Below are 22100 nucleotides of genomic sequence, written 5' to 3' on the forward strand. Positions count from 1 at the left end.
AGAAACTGCTCTATTATTGTCTTATCTGCCTGAAGTGGTGGAGACACAGAGGGGCTCTGGAGCAGAGTAAGACCAGTGTATCCTGTATGAACATGATAGTTAGATAAAGTGCTGATGCAGCCCTGAGTTATGAATAAGGTGCCATTTATAAGCTCTGGAATTAACTCTGTGTTCTATCCAGTGAAGAATATTTCATGCCCTATCCAATTAATTGCTGCTGCAATTAATGCTTGTGTTTACCTGTTGCAGCACAACTAATAAGAAGATGTGGGGGGAACAGCTTCAGAAAGCCCTTTCCAGGACACATCGATACATTCTGTTGACATCAGCACAGCTTGTTGGTGTTTGCCTCTTCATCTTTGTACGACCTTTCCATGTCCCCTTCATCAGGTATATCCCCTGCAGTGGGGAACTGGGAGCAAGTAGAAGTCTTCTTTCACTGCAAATTTGGTGAAAGTGAAGGGAAATAATTATTAAGTGGGAATTTACTCACTCTTGCTCATGCTGCTTTTGCATTACACACGTTGTTGTTTTTTTAAAAAAAGAAACTTTCATAATCAGTGATTGAGCCTGAAATCCTAACCATAAGTAAGACCCACTGAATTAAGGATTCTGCTGTTGGGATCCTGTTACCAACTATAATTCTTGCAGCAAACTCCATTCTTTTTCAAAGAATATGGGCAGGAATTGTGATTGATGAATTGCTCCCTTTGAATTGGATTCTGCTTGAATAATTCACAGAGTACAACCAGTGAGTCTTGGAATCTTTATTGATATGTCTTCAAATTGGACATGCCCTCCATTAAGGAAACTATATGTTAGGGCAAGCTTAATGGCATGCATCTTGAATATGGCTGGCTAGATAGATGGCAGAATGAACAAAGGAGTGTGAGCAAAATTAAAAAATATATAATGTTTCTCTTTAATTCTATATATTTCTTTCAAGGCAGTTGTTCCATCTGAGCCTTAATAAACTTTTTAAAAAAAAAAAAAAAAACACCAGGTTCAGAAGTGCTGTTATGCCAAATGTGATTTAGAGTTTTGAATGGGTGAAAAATGGGTCAAAATTTATTGGGGTGAGGGGAGTTGGCTGCATTTTATTCTGGGAAATCTCCCAGTGGCCACATCCGACTGGTGAGTGTGCTGCCAGAGGCGAAAGTGGGCAGGGCAATCAATGTAAAGTCTACCTTTGTATGCTAGGCTAGTTGCTATGCACACAGATATACACACTCACAAACACCCTGCTCCGTCCTTCATACACACAAGCAAGGGGCATTATCAATGTTCAAAACACAGTTCAGCCAGACAAAAACACTCAAGGAGGGTCAGAAGCAGGGGCGTTGAGGGTGTGGCCACAGGACAGTCACAAGTGTTAGATGGAGAGACCTGGAGTGTAGTTCTGTGACATCACGTCAAGATAACAAATACATGAGCTGGATAAAGTCAGTGTAGTGGCAGTTTCTCTTTTGTAAGGCCCATGTAGATGCATCAGACCTTCCATGTTCATTCATTTTGGCAGGGCTAGCACAGGATCCTTCTTTGCTAGTCATGGAGCCATTGAATTGTAGCGTTGGAAGGGACCCCAAGGGTCATCCAGTCCAACCCCCTGCAATGCAGGAATCTCAACTAAAGCATCCAAGACAGACAGCCATCCAGCCAACCTAGTGACAGTATACTGTGCTTATTGTTCTATGTATTTCCTTTACACTTCCTTAGCAAACGCTTCCTTTTGTCTTTGGCTGTTCTCTCCTGCCCAGGGATGTAGCAGTGGACACAGTGAAGACTGGAATGGGAGGGAAAGCTGGCAATAAAGGAGCAGTTGCCATCCGTTTTCAGTTTCATAGCACCAGCTTATGCTTTCTATGCAGCCACTTGACAGCTGGTCAGTCTCAGGTGAAAGAGCGGAATGAGGACTATAAAGAGATCACACAGAAGCTGAGCTTTCCAATGGTGAGGTTCTTGAAATGTTTTATTTAGAGTTGTGCTGAATTCTCACCCATGAAAACTATCAGAGCAAAATGAATATATTCAGGGGCGGGTGGGTGTAAAGTTCCACCTGTTCTCCCTTCTCCCCAATCTTAATTCAGGGAATGTAGCACAGACATTTATCTTCGTGTGTGTGTGTGGATTTCTGTAGCTGCTGATTCTGAAGCCTTAAAAAGATAGCCTGAATTTGGGCAAACCATGCTTAGAAGTAGCTTGTACATCTGTATTCAAAATATATCCATATTAACAGTGCCCTCTAGTGGTACTATAGCTGCAGACACAATTTGATGTGGAACGCATATATTTTTGTTGGGTATGTTTTGAGTTTTTGTTATGTTTGGTTTTATAAGAAACATTTAAATTTAGCTGAAACAGTGGACTCTAAACAAAAGCTTGATGGTTGAGAATTGTAGTAAATCTTTATTACAGTTGGTTTCAATTTATATTTATAGTAGTGTGAGACTATAGTTTTAAGGGGCAAATTCACCTTCATTTAATATGAAGATTGTGCTTTGGTGGACAGGAAGTGGCTCACTTGGGGAGGTGGAACCAACAACACTAGTTTCCTGGCAACAGTATTGCTGCCACTTACCAGGAGTGGGAGGGGTGAAATGGCAGGGAGGTTGGCATGGTGGGGCAGGTTCACTGGCAGGAGCACTGGATTGGCTCCACCGATGCACTTGTACTGAACCAATGCCTCCACCGCTCCATTTCCCTCCAGGTAAATGTCAGGGACACCCCTGCCAGGAAGCTAGCATTGCACCTCATATCTCTGTGTGGGCCATTTCTGTTGGTAGAAGCACATTTTTCAAGTTAAAAGCATGCGTCATCAAAACAGATTGGCATATGCGCTTGAGCTATCTTAGTTAACTGTGATTGTGCCAGAATATAGGATCAGTTTTGTTTCAGTATAAGATAGTGGCCTGTACTGAAACTAAAGATCAAAGTTGTATCAAGAACCGTAGTGCCCGGTATTTATTAATGGGCCATACTCTGAAGAAAATTCTAAAACAGCACTCAGAAATAAGGAAGATTAAAATCCTGTTGTTTAATCTGTGCTTGAAAATACAATTTTTTCTCTCACACACAAACAGGGAAGAAGCATGTTTTCCCATGACTATGTGTTCTGGTGTGGTGATTTTAACTACCGCATTGACTTGACCTATGAAGAAGTATTTTATTTTCTCAAACGACAAGATTGGAAGACACTCCTGGAGTTTGATCAACTGCAGCAGCAGAAATCCAGTGGAAAAGTAAGGGGACTGGTGCTGTTTGAAAGAGCATTTACTGTAAAAGAGATACTCACCCGAAAGCTCTTTAGTTATTTGAAGCAGATGCCCAAAGCCTGATCTGAATGCACATTTTGCAGCAACCTAGCTGAATCTAAGCAGCTTTGGGTCTGGATGAGGGACTACTTAGGGACACTATTGAGGCCACCTTCTGTTTTGCAGTGGAAGGCAGGGTGATTATTCATTTAATAAACAATGATATTCTTAAAACTTGTGAAGCGAATGTAAGACGCGACTGTGCGTGCGCAGGTCGCGTTTCGCCGCTTCCGTGCATGCGAGTGACATCATTTTGAGCATCTGCGCATGCGCGAGCAGCGATACCCAGAAGTAACGCACTCCGCTACTTCTGGGTCGCCGCGGAGCGCAAGCCAAAAATATTTAAGCTGAAGCATATTCATCCCGAGGTATGACTGTAATCAGGCTGCTATCTGTGCTTAGAGCTACATGGTGGAGATCAGTTTTATACCAAGAGAAAAAATACTGTATGGATGGCACCATAATAAGCCACGATTGAGATGACCTGTGATTTGTTTTATAGATCTTTAAGGATTTTCATGAAGGAACTATTAATTTTGGTCCAACATATAAGTATGATGTTGGCTCAGAGGCTTATGATACAAGTGACAAATGCAGAACTCCAGCCTGGACTGACAGAGTACTTTGGTGGAGGAAGAAACTTCCTATTCATAAAACGGGTGGGTAGGATCTTTTCAGTTTTTTAAAAGTCTGATAGACTTCGTTTTGGATCACGAAATGAAGATATGTATTGTAATAGCTTAATTATAGACGGGTACCAAAGTTAGATCCTCTTGTGTCAACGGACACCTCTGTGGGGCAGAGAACTCAAAATTGCCATACTTACCATTTGAGTCACCCTGTATGGACATAAATGAATTATTATTTACCATCAATGCATTGCGTTTTGTTGCCCATACCACTGCAGTACTCATGTGTTAAAATAATATATATAATAATAATTTGCGTCCTGACAGTTGGGTGCCACATAAGTTATAAGCCACCATAAAAAGTGATTGAAGTCCCAACATTTTATTGAACGTTTGCTCTAATGATTTTAAACTCTGAAACTGAATTCTGTTTTCTTTTACAAAGCTGGAGAGATCAATCTTTTTGACACTGATCTCAGTCCAGAAACCAAAATCAGACCCATTTGGTCTCCTGGTGCCTTGATGTATTATGGAAGAGCTGAACTCCAGGCAAGCGATCACAGGTACCGTAACATCAACAGAAGCATAACCCTTCTGAAATGGCAGAGATGCTGTTGTTTCTGTGATTGTCGTGCTTTTCTGTACTGTTGCATAGTAAAAGATGCTTCTGTAGCTCATATGGAAAGCGGCATGCAAAGCATGCATAAGGTCCCAGGTTTAGCCTCTAGCATCTCTAATTCAAAATATCACAGATTTTAAAAAAGATTATGAGGAAATTATCCAGGACTGTGGAGAGCCATTGCCAGGCAGAGCAGACAATAGTTGGTGAGATTGACCTAATTCACTATAAAGGAGTGTGTGCTTGGTTCATGCTCACAAAATCCTTTGGCCAATTAGGTGTGCAGCATTGACAGTTTCTGAGGAATCCTAGTTAGCCCTTTGTGGCACCCTATGCTATCAGTGTGATCCTAGAGCCTTTTCTCATAAAAAAAAAAAAATGTGGTCATCAGAACACCGAAAAGCAGGTAGCATTGGTCACGTGAAGCCAGTCACGTTGAAATTGAAATTGTCATATGAATGCATAATTCTGGATCAATTAATGATTGGTGCAAAATTAAAGCATTTCAAACAACATGGGCAACCCCATATGCAATTTTACCCCTCCACCTATCCCTGTGTGACCCAGCCAATGGTTGTAATTGGTTCCCTGACTCCACACCTGCTGTAATCTTGTGCCGCCATTTTGCTGCATCATGGAAAGTCAGTTGTGCTCACTGGGTGCCCAGAGGGGAAAGGAGATAGTCTGTGATGGCAAATCTTAAGGATAAAAACATGTGAAGCTTACTTTATTTTATGAAAAAATGTAGGGGGGGGGGGAGAAAGAGGCTAATGTTTTGTTTCAAGCTTTGATTCTACACTTGATTTGTTTCCTTCGTAAAATAATTAAAGCATAAATAACCTTTGCTGTGTTTTTTATTTTCCCACTACTTTTAGTATCTGCATTTCCCTAAAATGTAACAAAAATATCAGAAGACAGAAATCTTGCCTGTTAGACAGCACCTGTAGGCTGAGACTACATGTCATTTGCAGACACATCCTCTCTCTGGCTACCCTGCCATTAGGAGGTTGCTGTCAGTAACGGTGGTATCTGGATGCGTACTTGACAACAACAGAGGAGGGAATTTTGTCTTGTCTTTTTAGAGTTGGTCTGCTACTGTGAAGAACAAGGCCTTTCATCCATCAGTCTCCTATGGCTATAGGCTTTTCCCCAGTTGACCAACTCTTTGTACAGATTCTTATATGATTGTGTGGACAGATAAGTTATTTTTTATTTTTATTTTTTATAATATTTTTTATTAGTTTTATAAAATACAGAAAAAAGAATAGAGAACGTATTATAAAAGTAAAAAAGAAAGGTTACAAATTTTTCTTACTCTTTTTTCCAAATCTATTGGACTTCCCCACGTCCTCCCAACCCTGCATTCTCTGTGATACATAACGTCTGCAATTTGTTAACTTATTTCAATACTTATTGTATCTTCCTTTTTATCATGTTACCCAATTTCAAATGTATTATAACCCAAATCATGTACATTTTCATTTTAACACAATAAAGTTGTTTCATTATTCTATCTCTGACTCCTTGTACCTTAATTTCCATTTCTTTAATTTAACATTACTGAAGCTAGGATTTCCTAAAAGGTGCGTTTTTTAACATTCATACAACTTATAATGTTTTTCCAAATAGTCTTTAAATTTTCTCCAATCCTCCTCGAATGTTTCTTCTCCCAAGTCTCGGATTCTGCCAGTCATTTCGGCCAGTTCCATATAGTCCATCAACTGCGTGTGCCATTCCTCCAGCGTGGGTAAATCTTGTGTCTTCCAATATTTTGCAATCAGAATCCTTGCTGCTGTAGTAGCATACATAAAAAAGGTTCTGTCCTTCTTAAACACTCTCCGGTCCACCATGCCCAGAAGGAAGGCCTCTGGTTTCTTAGGTAAGGTAAATCTCAGTACCTTTTTTAGTTCATTATGAATCATTTCCCAGAAGGCCTTCACTTTCGGGCAGGTCCACCAGAGGTGAAAGAATGTCCCTTCCGCCTCTTTACATTTCCAGCATTTATTATCAGACAGGTGATATATCTTAGCAAGCTTGACTGGGGTCATGTACCACCGGTATATCATTTTCATAATGTTTTCCTTCAAGGCACTACATGCCGTAAATTTCATTCCGGTGTTCCATAACCTTTCCCAGTCTTCAAACATAATGTTATGCCCCAAATCCTGCGCCCACTTTATCATGGCGGATTTGACTGTCTCATCCTGAGTATTCCATTTAAGCAGCAGGTTGTACATTCTCGAAAGTAGTTTACTTTTTGGTTCTAACAATTCTGTCTCTAGTTTCGATTTTTCCACCTGGAATCCAACCTTCTTATCTACTTTAAAGACCTCTTGAATTTGTGCATAATGCAACCAATCTCGCACCTTGTTTTTTAGTTTTTCCAAGCTCTGCAACCTCCAATTGTCTCCAATCTTTTCAATAATTTCCCCATATTTAGGCCAATTGGCTTCCATATTAGGTCTCTTACGTGCCTTGGCCTCCACCGGTGAGAGCCACCTCGGAGTCTTACTCTCCAATAAGTCTTTATATTTTGTCCAGACCATTAAAATTGCTCTCCTGACAATGTGGTTTTTGAACAATTTGTGCACTTTAACCTTGTCATACCACAAATATGCATGCCACCCAAAGGCATTGTCAAACCCTTCCAGATCTAGGACATCAGTGTTTTCCAGTAAAATCCAATCTTTCAACCAGCAGAAGGCTGCAGCTTCGTAATATAACCTCAAGTCTGGCAGGGCAAATCCCCCTCTTTCTTTCGCATCAGTTAGTATCTTAAACTTTATTCGGGGCTTTTTGCCCTGCCAAACAAACTTAGAAATATCCCTCTGCCACTTTCCAAAGCATTCCACCTTGTCCACGACCTGTAGGGTCTGAAACAAAAATAGCATTTTTGGCAATACATTCATCTTTATAGCTGCTATTCGGCCCAACAAGGAAAGTTTCAGTCTTGACCATGTTTCCAAATCTCTTTTGATTTCTAACCAACATTTCTCGTAGTTGTCCTTGAACAGATTCAAATTTTTGGAGGTCAAATACACCCCTAGGTATTTTACTTTTTTAACCACATTTAATTCTGTTTCTTTCACAAACTCATCTGTTTCTGTACTTGTCAAATTTTTTGCTATAACCTTAGTTTTTTGCTTGTTCAGCTTAAATCCCGCCACCCGACCAAAGTCCGAAATTAATTCTAACACTCTTTTAGTACTAGAGACAGGCTCCTGCAATGTTAATACCAGGTCATCTGCAAATGCTTTCAATTTATATTGTTTCACTCCGACCTCAATTCCCTGTACCAACCGGTCCTTTCTAATCATGTTCAATAGCACCTCCAGAACTGAAATAAACAATAGGGAGATAGGGGGCACCCCTGCCGTGTCCCTTTTTCAATTTTAAACTCCTCTGTCACCACATTGTTTACTATCAATTTCGCTTTTTGTTCTGAATATATTGCTTCTATTCCATTTTCAAACCCCCGCCCCACTCCCATCCGTTCCAAGTTTTTCTTCATAAACATCCAGGAAATATTGTCAAAGGCTTTCTCCGCATCAATAAAAATTAACACCGCTCTAGTGTTTAGCTTTGTTTGTAAAAGTTCCAAAATGTCGATAATGTTTCTTGTGTTGCCAAACAAATGCCTACCAGGGAGAAAGCCAGCCTGGTCTTTATGGATCACTTCATTAAGCACTTTTTTAAACCTACTTGCCAAAATGTCTGCAAAAATTTTGTAATCCACATTTAGGAGTGAGATGGGGCGGTAGTTCTTCAGCTGAGTCTTTTCAGTTTCTAGTTTGGGTATCAATGTGATGAAGGCTTCTTTCCACGTTTCCGGTGCCTTCCTCCCCTCCATAATCTGGTTACAAACCTCCAACAAAGGTTGTATCAAATAGTCCTTCAAAACCTTATAGTATTTGGAGGTAAGTCCGTCGGGGCCTGGAGATTTGCCTAATTGGAGGTTCTGAATGGCGCTTTCAATTTCTTGCTGTGTGATATTACTATTCAGGGTTGTTCTCATTTCCTGAGGTATTTTCTGTAATCCGTTGGTTTTAAGAAATTGGTCCACCTCCGAATCTTTCTGTGGCCCTTGTGAATAAAGTTCTTTGAAATATCTCTGGAAGCACTTTCTAATTTCCTCGGGTTTCTGAACCATTCTCCCTTCAATCTCTAGATTTGTAACAGTATTAAGTTTTTGTCTCTTTTTCAACTGCCATGCTAGCAGTTTCCCACACTTATTTGCTGATTCAAAGGATCTTTGTTTCATTTGTTTAATTTTCCATTCCACCTCTTGATTTATCAGTTTCAAATATTGTGCTTGGAAAAATTTCACTTCTCTCAGCACCTCCTTCGACTTAGGCCTGGATCTTACAGATAAGTTATTTTTTAAAATAAAATAAAGTGTTGCATAAGTTGCCCCATCAGATATATTGGGAAACCAAGCAATGAAACTATGTGTGTTAAACAGGCCTGATTTCCAATTGCTTTGATTGTGCCAACAATTTTTAATAACAAGTCAACATTTCCCTCCATCTTCTTACTTCTTTATTTTCGCTGGAATTATTGGTTTCCCTCACCCATCTCTTTCTTCTTATTTCTCTGATTAGGCCTGTTTTAGCTATTGTGGAAGTAGAAGTCCAAGAAGTTGATGTGGCGGCTCGGGAGAAAGTTTTCCAGGAAGTGTCATCCTTCCAGGGTCCTCTGGATGCCACCGTAGTGGTGACTCTGCAGACACCATCACCTGAAGAGAGAGATGAATTTCCAGAGGACTTGCGTACCGAACTAATGCAAATCTTTGAGACTTACGGCATTGTTGTACTTGTAAGGTACAAATATTATTCTCATAAAAAGAATCTACACCCCAGTGGCTTGGATTCTAACTTCTTGCTCCTGTGACTGAAATGAGTTTCTGTGAAGTGTGGAAGTTTGTCCATGTCACAACAAATAATAATTATTAGAGGATATTTCAGTGCCACAATCCTTTTTCCAAGTAATACATTTTATTGAGCATTGTTTTTAGTTAATATCAACAATCACAGCCATAACAACGGAAGGTCAAAGTGAAGTAGACCAAAAAGTTGAGCCACTGTGCTTAGGAAATGGCAGGTCAGCTTTCCTGTATGTTTATCTGATGAAATGGCTCCTGAGAGCTAGTGGTCTCCTCTAGAGAATTGGTCAGACAAGCTTGACAGCTTACCCTGAAGTAGTAAAGGTAAAGGTAAAGGTACCCCTGCCCGTACGGGCCAGTCTTGACAGACTCTGGGGTTGTGCGCCCATCTCACTTAAGAGGCCAGGGGCCAGCGCTGTCCGGAGACACTTCCGGGTCACGTGGCCAGCGTGACAAAGCTGCATCTGGCGAGCCAGAGCTGCACACGGAAACGCCGTTTACCTTCCCGCTGGTAAGCGGTCCCTATTTATCTACTTGCACCCGGAGGTGCTTTCGAACTGCTAGGTTGGCAGGCGCTGGGACCGAGCAGCGGGAGCGCACCCCGCCGCAGGGATTCGAACCGCCGACCTTTCAATCAGCAAGTCCTAGGCGCTGAGGCTTTAACCCACAGCGCCACCTGCGTCCCACCCTGAAGTAGTACCTTAGGGCAAACTAAAGCGTCAGCTTAAAAATGCACACACTTCTCTTGCGTTCTGGGTATATTTCTGAATTATGTATGCTGAATGGACTTAACCCTAATTCAAACACAGGTGGGTCAGAACACTGTGTTCTTGGCTGCCTGAAACAAAAAGCTTTTATACTCTGATATAATGTGTTATTGTTTCTCCTCACATACACTGAGCATTGTGTATGCGTGCAAATAATGCAGCCTCATCTCTGTATTGGATCTTCACATTATTTAACAAATTTGCATACCTTTGGCACATAGTCAAAAGGCACCACCATCCTTGTGTATAAATTACTTGTCCCAGAATTTATCCCACAACCTAGTTATTTATCATGATCATCAGCATGGAATAGAATTCCTATTGCCTTGTGCTGAAGCTTTGAAAAAACTCATCCTTTTACCACCCTTCAGTCACCCCAACTGTGAGTGTATCATCATAGCAATCACTGAAGTGTGCCAAAGGAGAAATAATACATGTTTTCTATGATCAACGTTATGTGGTCCTTTAGTATATGGCAGTACAACTCCATTCCAAAAAGTGCTGAGCCCCCTTTCAATAAGCTCTCCTAGATACCCAGCAACACTTGTGGCAGATTTAAGGATACAGGATCAAGAAAATGAAAAGTTTCAAGTCATGAAAGCTATATGCACATATAATGTACACATCTCAAAACAAAGGAGATTCAGATTCAGAGGCAATGTACCAGTTGCTGGGGAGCAACAGCCAGAGCCAATCTGGATATTACCTAAGAAATATTAAAAGAAGTCACCTAAGCCATTCATGCTTCCCCTCTTCCCCATTTCAGCTTAAATCTGCTCTAATTTTAAGCACAGAGTGAGAACATAAGATGTGATTGAAACAACATATCAGACATTCTCTCTTTACACCAGCTTTTCAGTTAGGCACAGATACAGAATCATTCACTCTGAATGAGCATGATGAGAAATTTAGTACCATCTGCCCTAAAAACATTGGAGGCAATTATATTATTCACAAGACTAAGTGCAGGAAGTAATAGGCATGTGCACGGTTGATTGACCACCTCTTTCTTTCTTTCTATTCTTGTCAGGATCAATGGAGGCCAGATGCTTGTAACATTTGCAGAAAGCAGATCTGCTCTTCAAGTTCTTGATGTAGATGGTGCCAAGGTAAGGAAAATAAAAAATTCCCTGCACTATTTTAGGTACCTAAATGGCTATTGGAGAGAGAGCTGACATTCACTATTCTCTTTGATTTCTTTGAATGCCAGGCATTTTTACAGTCCTCACTGGACCACATCTTTAATATGGAACTGACATTTCCCTGAACACCAGCTTGTAGTTTCAGGCTGACTGGTTTTTTTTTTTTTTTATTAAAAAAAGTCAGCTACTAATACAAGCTCCAGAGAGAATCTCTGAAAGCTATAAGCTGGTGGATGTGACTACTCAGACAAGGAAGACTCCTGTCATCCCTTAAAGACTAAATACATTCATTACGGCATGCATTTGCCCACTTCACTAGATGCTCATGCCATTGCCACAATAAATCCATTAGTCTTTTCCACAGGACTCATTGTCTTTATGTTTTGTATGAGAGTGACATTTTGTAGGCTGAACTTCAAGGATCCTCAGTTTTAAGGATGTCAGTGATGTGAATATGGGTGGATCAAGTGAATACTATGCACACTTGGACTTTGAAAAGCAGGTCAAATTTCTCCAGGAAACACTCACACAAATTAAATCCCCCTACCTAGCATTAACATAAATACTATTATGTGCTGTGTAATTAGTCGGTAATGCAGGGCATATATAAATGATCAACTTTCTTTAGAGGGAGAGGCATGCAGTACTACTTTACAGATGAATCATCTTGGCCCTCTTGGTTTTACCATAATCATCAGTGGCTGGGAAAAGGGCATTAAGAGTGGAGTAGCAGTATTTTCAGAGTTCAGATTAGACTAGGCAAGTAAGCAGTTTGATAAGGCACTGAAGAATTGCATAATTATTCCATAGCTTCTAGAGAGTAGGCAACGTACTGTTTATGTAACCAGGGCTAGTCCCCCATCAGCGTCACAGTGCAAATGGCCCTTGAACACACTTCAGCCACCACCAAGACAAAACAAAACCTTAGAGAGTATTACAAAAGAGTGAGGAAAATGTGATAGTACCTTCCCTCTACATGTCAGCTATCAAAAGTAGCCACTCAAGAGCTCCACCTACTCTTCAGAATATTTAGCTGACAGCTTTTGTCTTCAATCTGTGAACTAGGCTTTCAGTTTATATTCTTTTGAAGGTTGGGTCTCGTTTGTGCGTAGTGATTTGATTAACCAATTTCCTTTTTTCTTTTTGTAATGCAGATTAAAGGCAAGACAGTGAAGATCTGGCCTAAAACCCAGGACTGGCTGAAGGGTCTTCAGGAGGAAATCACTAGGAAACGAGACAGCATCGCCCCGATGTCACCCACAGCAAACTCCTGTCTACTGGAGGAAAATTTTGATTTTACAAGCTTAGATTATGAATCAGAAGGTTAGTGGCATGGACTGTAGCTAGATGTGTGAGCCCTCAGTTTCTCTCCAGTCTCTCTGTGTGCTCTTGATTGGTATTTTTGGAATCAGGAAAGTGAGCAGTGATTCAGTCCTGCAACACTTATTTGCTAACCTTCCTCTTCACTATACTTCCTATAGTGAGACTTGCTGCCAGAGACAGCTACAGAAAAAGAAATGGGCATTTAGCAGAGGGATTTCCCTATTTCTTCTTCTTGTTGTTGTTGCTTCTGCTGCTTCTCTTGTTGCATTGGAAAGTGTTTTGGAAGAGCTTTGTTAAGCAATGTGATGGGGTTACATTCAGGAGAGGGATTCAGAAGCCCTGATCGATGTGCAAAGGTTCCTCTCACAGTCCTCTGATCCTTTCTATAGGAAAATGACACTACACCTCACTTTTAAACATTCCTGCTTCCTTTTTATAAAAATTGCAACTAGAGTAAGAACCAAGAACAGATAGTCCAGTTTCCCACCAATATTTCCATTGCTGTATCTTCTGATTTAGGTGATATCCTTGATGATGATGACGATGATTTGGATGACATACCGCCACATTTACCTCTAACAACAGAAGTGGCATTAGCAGTGGACGATTTGCTGGATGGGCCTGAATGTTTGATGGTGGCATCCACGGTACATGCAAACAAACCTCACCATGCTGGAAGAAAGCTGCATCTGTATAAAGGTAACATCTTTATAGGATAGTAGCTGACTAGGCAACTGGTGCATTCAAAGCACAGTGATTGGGCTTTTGAAACTGGCTTCCATGAACAAGTTACACTGTGGGTATGGCTTGCTGACCAAGTTAAAATTGTCATTGTTCCCAGAGAAAAAATGGTTCCTTGACAAGTCTCATTATCTGAGTCATGCCCAATCAAGTGTGTGTGTATGTGTGCGCATGCATTTTGTTTATTGACTTTTTACAAGCTTTGAACTGAAACTGGTTGAACAAAGTATTTTTCATCCATGGCTATATAATGCAGCACACAGAAAAAAAGCAATGTTTTTGTTATTAGTATAAAACAAACCAATAATAAAATGAAGGAGCTAAATTTATATAACACATGACACATACTTCCATGCAAAATATAAGTATGGGATTATTTCTTTCAATATGTCCTTCATATAGAAAGGTATATTCAGTTGCCTTTTGTCACTTGATCTCAATCTATATTGAATTCCTTGTTTGGTATTAGGCTTCCCATGACCGCAAGCTGGAGTCACCTGATCGGTTTGCCTCTGCTTTTCATCACATTATCCCAGCCTCCATTGCACATGGTGTGGGACCTGCAAGGGCATTTGTACACCATATGTATGTTGTGTGCCTTTTAGATATGCACTGAGTATACATCTGGTCCTTTTTAGAAAGCTCTGTCTCGCTGTCCCTTGAGAGCAAACCATGTGACCCAAACTCCATGCCACTGAAAGCAAATAAATTTCAGAAACCTCTGCCCAGTGCTTAAGAGAGAACACCACTTCATTTGCTAGCCAGACTTCCCTGCAACTCAAGCAGTTGATGAAGCTTGATACATTGCCGCTTGACAGAAGAGGGTGGTTGAATGTTGAGTCACTGAACACTTGGGAAGTTTCTCCTGGTTCATTTCTCAGCTTACCTTCCTTGAGGGGTAAACATCTGTTTTTTGATATCATGGCTTTTTTCCTTGCATTGGTCTGTTTTCTATTTTTTAATGATTTTGACACGATCCCTAGATGATGCTGACCTGATCGAACCGAAACAAGAGCTGGACGGAGGTGGGGAGTTTCTCCATCGTTCCCCGAGCAGGTCTCTTTCTGTCCCAGGCAGGCCTCGGCAGCCTCAGCCACCACAGCGACCTCCTCCTCCAGGTGGGGGGCTCCATTTTCTCTCTGTGTGCTGAAAACAGTGTTTGGATTGCTGGCTCCTCAAAGCCACATCATAGCCAGAACGCTGGAAGGAGTGTGCTGAAGCCCGTGAGATTTATTGCCTGCGGGCATTTCATTAAAAAATACTGCAAGGCAGAAGACAACATACAAAATTACAATAAGACCCAAAACATAAATGAAAACTGGCTGGGAAAAAGAAATGCATGTTTCAAAGGCCTATCTGGATAACAGAGTTTTCAGGAAATGTAGGCAGGGATAATTCCTGTCAGGGAATTCCATAGGGTGGGACCAGCCACATGAAAGGCTCAGTCCCTGGTAAATGCCAGCTGAACCTCAGGGCATTGGGGAACCACCATCAGATGATTTCCATGATCAAGGAAGAGCATAAGCATTCAGATGGTCCTTGAGGTACTTTGGGCCCAGGTTGTTTACAGGTTTGTGAATTAGCATAAGAACTTTCAACCTGGCCCAGTAGCAAACTTGGCCCAGTTTACATAAGATTGAGTCATTGGCTGTATAAATCCTTGCAGTTTTAGTCTGACAAAAGCAGCAATCACACTCAATTGGGAGCATGACCTATGAAACTCTGTAGAATGTTTGACTAAATGTGCATGGGTGTTAACTGTCTGATATTTGATATCACGTTCTGCCTTTGCATGCCATTCTTTCTTTCTTTTAACTCCCTAAGCTCTGATAGAAAAGGGTGGCTTTTGAATGGAAAGATCCTACCAAATGCTTTGTAATATGTACTGTCCAAGTGGGTGAAACTCAGTTAAAAGGAAAAGACAATTGTAACAGTTTTCAAAGGGGTCACGGTTTCAGAGCTGTTGCTGCAACATCATATATTACTAATACCCAACTCATCTGACTGGGTTGCCCCAGCCACTCTGGGCAACTTCATAAATATAAAAACACAGTGAAACATCAAATATTAAAAATACAGGGCTTCAGATGTCTTCCAGCACCTTTTTTTCTAGAAAAATAGCACTGCTTGTAACTGTTTTCTCTCTTTGTCATCTGATGGGAAGGCGTTCCACAGGGCAGTGGAATTGTGGCAACTTAATGGATAACTAAATTATGATGGCTTAATACATTTATTAACCTTTAAGGTGCCACAAGTTTCTTCATTCATGACTACAAAGGTGCAGGTTTTTTACTTAATGCACACAGCTGAACTGTGTCTACTAATGCAAGCACAGTAGGGAGAGAGATTGTTGAGCAAAACCGCAGGACACCATTTCACACGTGAAAGATGCATCTGTGTGCTTCTTCCACAGCTGTCACTCCACAGGTTAAGCTGAGAGGAGCAGGGTTAGCAGCAGGAGCAGAGCAATCTGGTGACTTAGCAGCAGTACCAGCTGCTGTGGGGGAATCTGCATATGCCACTCTATGCAAGAACCCCAAGTACAGATGCAGCCCAGCCTATCTTGGAGCATTAACCACTGGAGCAAACAAGGGCTGTATCCAGTGCTCTGCATGAGCAGAAGGGGCTTCTGCAGTGGGACTTCCATCACTGTCTTCCTCCCCCTGCATCCTGGAAAAGGTTTTGAGGGTGTGCTCGGGGAAGAAAAGATGGCGAAGTCTGCTTATACAATGCTAGATTCCACACAAAATGATTTATTAGCTTAGGGCAGAATTCTGCCCCAAGGACCAGAATTGTTTAAATCAATGGCTGAACTGTTTTTTGTTTTTTTTAACACACGCACGTGCAAAATGTCAGAAATCAATGCATGTGTCTCTCCTCCAGCTGGAGTATCTGTTAAAAAATCCACATCAGATGGGTTCATCTCTTCAGGAGGCCACTCTCTGTGTTCCATCCTGCAGACTGCAAAGCTTCTTCCAGGGGCACCTCAGCAACCAGTGAGTAGTTCAGCACAATTGTTTGAGTCATTTGGTGGAGGGCGAAATAGAAAACAGTGTATTTACAATTACGCATATCCTGCCTTTCTGGATAGAAATCCATCCAAGGCAGTATATACAACATATTTTTTTAAACATCACAAACAATTTCAACATATTAAGAAGTCAACAGACACATCAGATGTGTAATTATTTATTTTTGTGCATGGTGCTTGAAATCTCCAATGTCATCTATGAGATGCTGAAGTTGCATAGCAACCATTATCTGTGGGATGAAGACGTTAAAGGGGCAGCCAGAACAAACACTCATGCATGGGTGCATGCATCTAGAAAGAGTCATTTCAGGAGCACCTCACACAGCATGACCTTGCCAATATATGACAGCCAAGTACATCGTTGGCCAATTTGCTAAAGTAAAGAAACAACATGTTTGTATAGGACCTTTCCTAGAAATATTACAGTTCTGGGGTTAGGGTGCCCCAGCAGTGAAGCCCCTAGATCAGGGATGGGGAACCTGTGGCCTATCAGATACTGTCGGACTACAACTCCCATCATCCCTGGCCATTGGCCAGGCTGGTTGAGGCTGATGAGATCTGGAACTCAACAACTTTTGGAGGGCACCAGGTTCCCCATACCTGCCCAAGGCCTAATCAGCACACCAAGTGGTGGCAGCTCCTTAAACAGGAGCTATTGGAAGGGCATAGTGGAATGGGAGAGTGGGATGAAGCATATAAAAGTATTCCTTCTTGTGAGAGGGATTTATTGACATTAATTCACGGCTGGTAGACAAAAACTAACCACTCTGAAAATGTTAAGGCTACTTCCCAGTTTATTCTCTGCTTTAGAAAGTGGCATATGCATGATTTTCTTCTGGGCTCACTCCGTCTTATTTGTTTTCCTTAAAATTTTTGTAAGCCAAAATCACGGACTGGAATTAGCAAGCCATATAATGTCAAGCAGATCAAAACCACCACCCCTCAGGAAGCAGAGGAAGCGATTAGATGCCTGATGCAAGCAAAAGGAGGTAACATGAACAAATTTCAGTTAAGAACATTGATAACATCTGTTTCTATGTTATCTTTTCAGAGCTACATAAGCATGCCTAAGAAACATCTCTTTTGGGCGCCATCTTAAAATGTTAATCACTGCTGTTCTCATTTCCTGTAGTGAAACCTGAGGAGCTGTCAGTTTGGATTAAAATACTGCTTGTATTTTTGTTTCAACTTGAACATACTGCTCCATTTTCAAACTAATCTGTTGATGCGAATAAGACTATTTGGGCAAATAAAACTTTTGAATTTACCTGGCATGTAGGATAAGTAGATTTCTACAATTCTGTATTTCAGTAACTCCGGAGGATGCCTTGGCACCCATTTCAGGAAGGACCCAAACTGTCACTAAATCTGAAAGCTTCCCTGGTGTTGCAAAGTCTGCACAACTTCACAGCCCGCAACCACCCCCAGTGCTCATACCTCAGCGTCCAGCACCAAAAGTTCCCTCTGCTAAGAAACCAGCACCCATGCAGAGGATGGGAGGGAAGCCAGGATGTGTAAGTCTCCATTAGATGCCTCTATAGGGTTCAGTCAATATTCAGAGGGCAAATTTGGGGGTTGCACATGCAGTTGGTAGAAGTTTGCAATTGAACTTGTCATTGGGCCGGGTTAATAGGTATGTGGCCTTCAAAAGTCCCTTCATCTCCAAAACTGTGCCCCCAGAGTACCATCAAGGAGAAAGAAGACTGCTATCTTTGGGTTACATAGGGAGTGAGATGAATAGCCAGGACACACTCTTGCTCAATCCCAGCTACATTATGACCTTGGATTTCTCCATTGTTTTTTTATGGGAAGTTCTCACTTCTGTTCTGGGGACATGAAAAACAGCTTTTCTGTGTGAACCAGGAAATCACCTAGACAGACACTGAGACACTCTGCCCATTTTGTATTTATATATCCATTTCTCTTGGAAAAGGAGAAAAAGGGAGAATAAGTAAATGCCAACAGAGACAAATAGATGGCCCTGTCTACTTTCCACTCTCCTGCTTACTCCTTTTGCTCTCTGGCCTTCTTTCAGCTGGCCTCTCTCTTGCCCACTGGTGGAGGAAAGGGGGTGCAGTTCGCCCTGGGTGTCATCCCTGAGGGGGGGTGACATCGCCACCCCACCCCCGCTGGGACGCTCACCCTGCCCCCAGGTGCTGGAGCAGCTAGCTCCGCCTCTGCTCTTGCCCCCTCTCCTTTGCACTTCCGCACCACCACAGCAGCAGGGGAGGGGCAAAAAAGCAGTATTTTAAACAGCTTGAATGCCATTTTTGGATGAAGGGTGGGCTACACATTATTAAAATAAATTAAGTAAATTAGAGTCAATGTTGCTCGTCAGCTTCTAACTCCTTGTGTTCAGCTATTCCACAGCCAACTGAGCTGAGTTCTGTCCCTCCACCACAGCCCATTTATCTTTTCCAGCTAGATACTAAGCATGCACAGTCCTCACTGGTCTGTTTTTAAGGGGGTGAAGGATTTCCCCTTCAGATTTTTTTTTAAAAAAAGATTTTTGTACATCTGCAAACTTGAGAGTTCACCTGAGCATGTAGGCACCTCCTCTTCCTTGATGGCCATATTTTGGCTTCAAAGCTTGTTAGCACTCTGAGACAGAGTTCATAATTAGCAGGAGGAATGAGAGCCATGGAAAGGACGTAATTCTTTCTCTGGAATGTTGAAGCTTTTAAGCACATTTTTAAATGGATATATTAAGATTTTAGAATGCTGCATGTACAGAATTAGAGAAGGCCATCTTACCTCTGTCAAGAATACATCAGCCTTGCTTTGGGGGTGGGTATGTGTAATTGTCTCTCTTTTTAATCACTATGGGGCTGGTTGAATAGCAACCGATTGATATTATGACATCCTTTTCTTAGCCTCCTTCTCCAGAAGAGCAGTTTGAGCACTTCTCCTTTGCGCTGCCAGAGTCTTGCCTTGAGGCTAGAGCCATTGCTACAAGTCCTACCAGAGCAGCCCCTGTTCCTAAGCCAAGAACAGTCCCCCCAGGCAAAATCCTTGAGAGGAGAAGGAGCAGCGAAAGGTACCCGGCTGCTTCGCGTCTTCTAGAGGAGAGCTCTTGTCTTCCTTCTCAGAATTCTACCCATGCTCCAAGAGTTCCACCGAGGAGAAAGAAATCTGCCCCTCCCGATTTTCATCTGCAAGTACTCCAGAGCAGTGACAGCCTGTTTCTCAAGGGGTTAACATTTAATTCCAACAATCCGTCTCACACTCAGTCTGATTCCATCTCACTTTCTCCAAGTGAGCCCTTTCTACCTGCAGCAACAGGAGCCATGACCAGCCCAATAGACGACTCTTCAAGGTTCATGACTTCAGAGTTAATTAGCGGCCTGCAGGTTCTTCCGCCCATGTGCCTCCAGCAGCAACACCAGCAGCTTTCAGACGACGACTTTCTTAGAGGGAGCACCAGTCTTTTAGACCTGGAGACTGACTTCATTGCTTATCAGTCAATCCGTCAACCGCTGCCGATCAGCCCAACACACGCTCCAAAAGATGTGAAACTCCCCAGTGCAAGTGATTTCAGCCACTGGGTTACATTTGGTGAAGAGGGCAACAGCGGCACCATCTCTGAAAGTCCTAGTGTACTGGTTGCAGCCAAGCCGAACCAAAATGCCTGTGTGGACCCCAACACCAGTTTAAAACTATGAGCGTGGATCGTCCCCCCCCTTTTGCTTTTTATACAACAAACAAACAAATCATAACAGGACATGATTTTTGCTGAAACAATTTGCTTTATTCTCGGAGCCTTTGGTACAGGAAGGACTGAGTTAAATGAGTCATTATGGTACTTCACACTCCACGCCGCCTCTAATGAATTCTGATTTAATTTGTATGGTAAGTGGCAACTTTCTCTTCCATGTGCATGCTATAATGCCTTTTGGTACAATTGCTTCTCATTTGCACTTTGCTTGCTTTCTGTACTTCATACCAAGGCTGCCTGTCCCATAGTACTCGCTTGCTGTGAAAAGGATAGCATGGAGGTTTCTGCATTATGTCTAAAGAGGCATTTTGTGTCTGTTTGGGAACACAGCGGTAGTTGCTTTGAAAAGCTGAACACACTTCCTAGGAGAGGACCTAGTGAACTGGGTAGGACATAATTCCGGATAAACATGCTGAAGATCTCACAGTATGTTTGCCTCTGCATCTTCCCTTTCATGCTTGTTAACATCTGCAGAGTCTGGGAAGCTTAAACCAAATGAGCTCAAGCCAGTAAGCGCTCTGTTGTTTTTTTCCACCAAGGCCTGAAAGGGAGGAAATTACCTGCAGATTGTGCCTAATGACAACAGAATAATGTGGAGATGGTCAACCAAGGCTGCTGTAGCTGTAGTGCTGCTGGTAGTACCAAGGACTGCCATGTAGGAGTCCCAAGCGATAAAGCAGCTAATAAATAGAAAATGGTATCTCAGAGAAAACTAAAGCTATGGTTATATGAAAGCACTAGAATGTATAACTCTGAGCAATGTGGCTGCAGTCTCATATCTGGCTTGGGTAGAGGCTGGGAAGCCAATCACACGTGCCTCTCATAGTACAGGGGTGGGGACCTTGTGCTTGAGCACCAGTAGTGAGAATTGTAGTCCAACAACTGGAGGGTCACAGGCTCCCCATTCCTGTCCTAGTGTATCACCCTGTTGACAGGACCCATGTCCTCTTTGGCTCACAGTGATCAGGAAGGCTATATATTGCCTAGGGCAGTCTCCCCCAGCCTGAAGCCCTCTAGATGTTTTAGATTACAACTTCCATCAGCTCCAGCTGGCAGGAGCTGGTGTCCAAAACCTCTGGAGAGCACCAGGTTGGTGAAGGCTGGACAAGGGTAAGACGAGTCTAAATGTGCATATGTAGAAATATCAATTGTACTCAAGGTTCCCCCAGCTCTCACCCTTTGGAGCTACAGTCCTGAGAGTGAAAGTTACCTTGGCATAATACAGCCTCAAGGAAACTATTGTAGAGAACAGACAGATAATGTAGTGTGAGCATAAAAGGCAGAGGATAATTTTATCGATAATTGTTAAATAATATGGGAACATGTGCAACAGAGTTATAGAATCAGGTGATTGTTTAAGACTGGTAATTTATTAGTGACAGGATGGAATCACTTTTGATGGAGTGGCATACTTCATGATTTTAATTTGTTTTGAAATAGTAAAGATCAGAAGAGGGGGGAACTATAAAGTATTTGACTATCCTTTTTTGTATCGAGGCTGTAAATAATATCATTAAATTTCTTTTTTATGAAACTGAACTTGGCTTATTTCGTTTTTGTATTATATTGTCCTCAAAACTGAAAGGCCAGATGTTTCATTTGATGATTCAATGAATTAGAGCCCAGAAAGATAAAAGGAAGAGGGAATCAGATACACAATAATGACTAAACATTGATTATTTAATCAATGTTTATACTGCTGAATAAAAATACAACATTTAATAATGTTTCCAAGAAGCTAGGGAAAAGATAAGATTAAAAACAAAACTCAACTGTACATTACAAAACTGAGCAGTGGTCAAAAATATGAGTCCAAGAAAGCTGGGGCAAACTTATAAATGTTAAAGAGGCATATATTAGTCATTAATGTATCCATGAAATACCCAAGGGAGAGCATTCCATGGGGTGGGTGCTATCACTCAAAAGGCCTTCTTTCACAT

General features: G+C 41.8%; 1 protein-coding gene and 1 long non-coding RNA gene across 4 annotated transcripts in view; one reads left to right on the plus strand and one right to left on the minus strand.

The window, feature by feature from the left end:
* Positions 1-11276, minus strand: part of LOC310841673 — a 129106-nt gene extending 117830 nt beyond the window's left edge. Inside the window, exon 1 of the long non-coding RNA XR_014562678.1 lies at positions 11212-11276. This is a non-coding gene — a long non-coding RNA (uncharacterized lncRNA). The remainder of the gene's footprint in view (positions 1-11211) is intronic.
* SYNJ2 (synaptojanin 2) overlaps positions 1-21699 on the plus strand; it is a 55086-nt gene extending 33387 nt beyond the window's left edge. For 2 of the 3 annotated variants that reach the window (XM_083732155.1, XM_083732154.1), the window contains exons 14-27: positions 250-390; positions 1758-1950; positions 3081-3239; positions 3814-3970; positions 4386-4503; positions 9161-9379; positions 11239-11317; positions 12505-12673; positions 13193-13372; positions 14398-14532; positions 16298-16410; positions 17326-17434; positions 17757-17959; positions 19319-21699. In XM_083732155.1, coding sequence (XP_083588281.1) covers positions 250-390; positions 1758-1950; positions 3081-3239; positions 3814-3970; positions 4386-4503; positions 9161-9379; positions 11239-11317; positions 12505-12673; positions 13193-13372; positions 14398-14532; positions 16298-16410; positions 17326-17434; positions 17757-17959; positions 19319-20107 — 2764 coding nt within the window. In that variant the 3' untranslated portion in view covers positions 20108-21699. The remainder of the gene's footprint in view (positions 1-249; positions 391-1757; positions 1951-3080; positions 3240-3813; positions 3971-4385; positions 4504-9160; positions 9380-11238; positions 11318-12504; positions 12674-13192; positions 13373-14397; positions 14533-16297; positions 16411-17325; positions 17435-17756; positions 17960-19318) is intronic. The other variant, XR_014562478.1, reaches the window with a different exon arrangement.
* The last annotated feature ends 401 nt before the right edge of the window (positions 21700-22100 follow it).

The sequence above is a fragment of the Podarcis gaigeae genome (genome assembly GCF_964106915.1).
Source record: "Podarcis gaigeae genome assembly, chromosome: 3".
NCBI lineage: Eukaryota > Metazoa > Chordata > Lepidosauria > Squamata > Lacertidae > Podarcis > Podarcis gaigeae.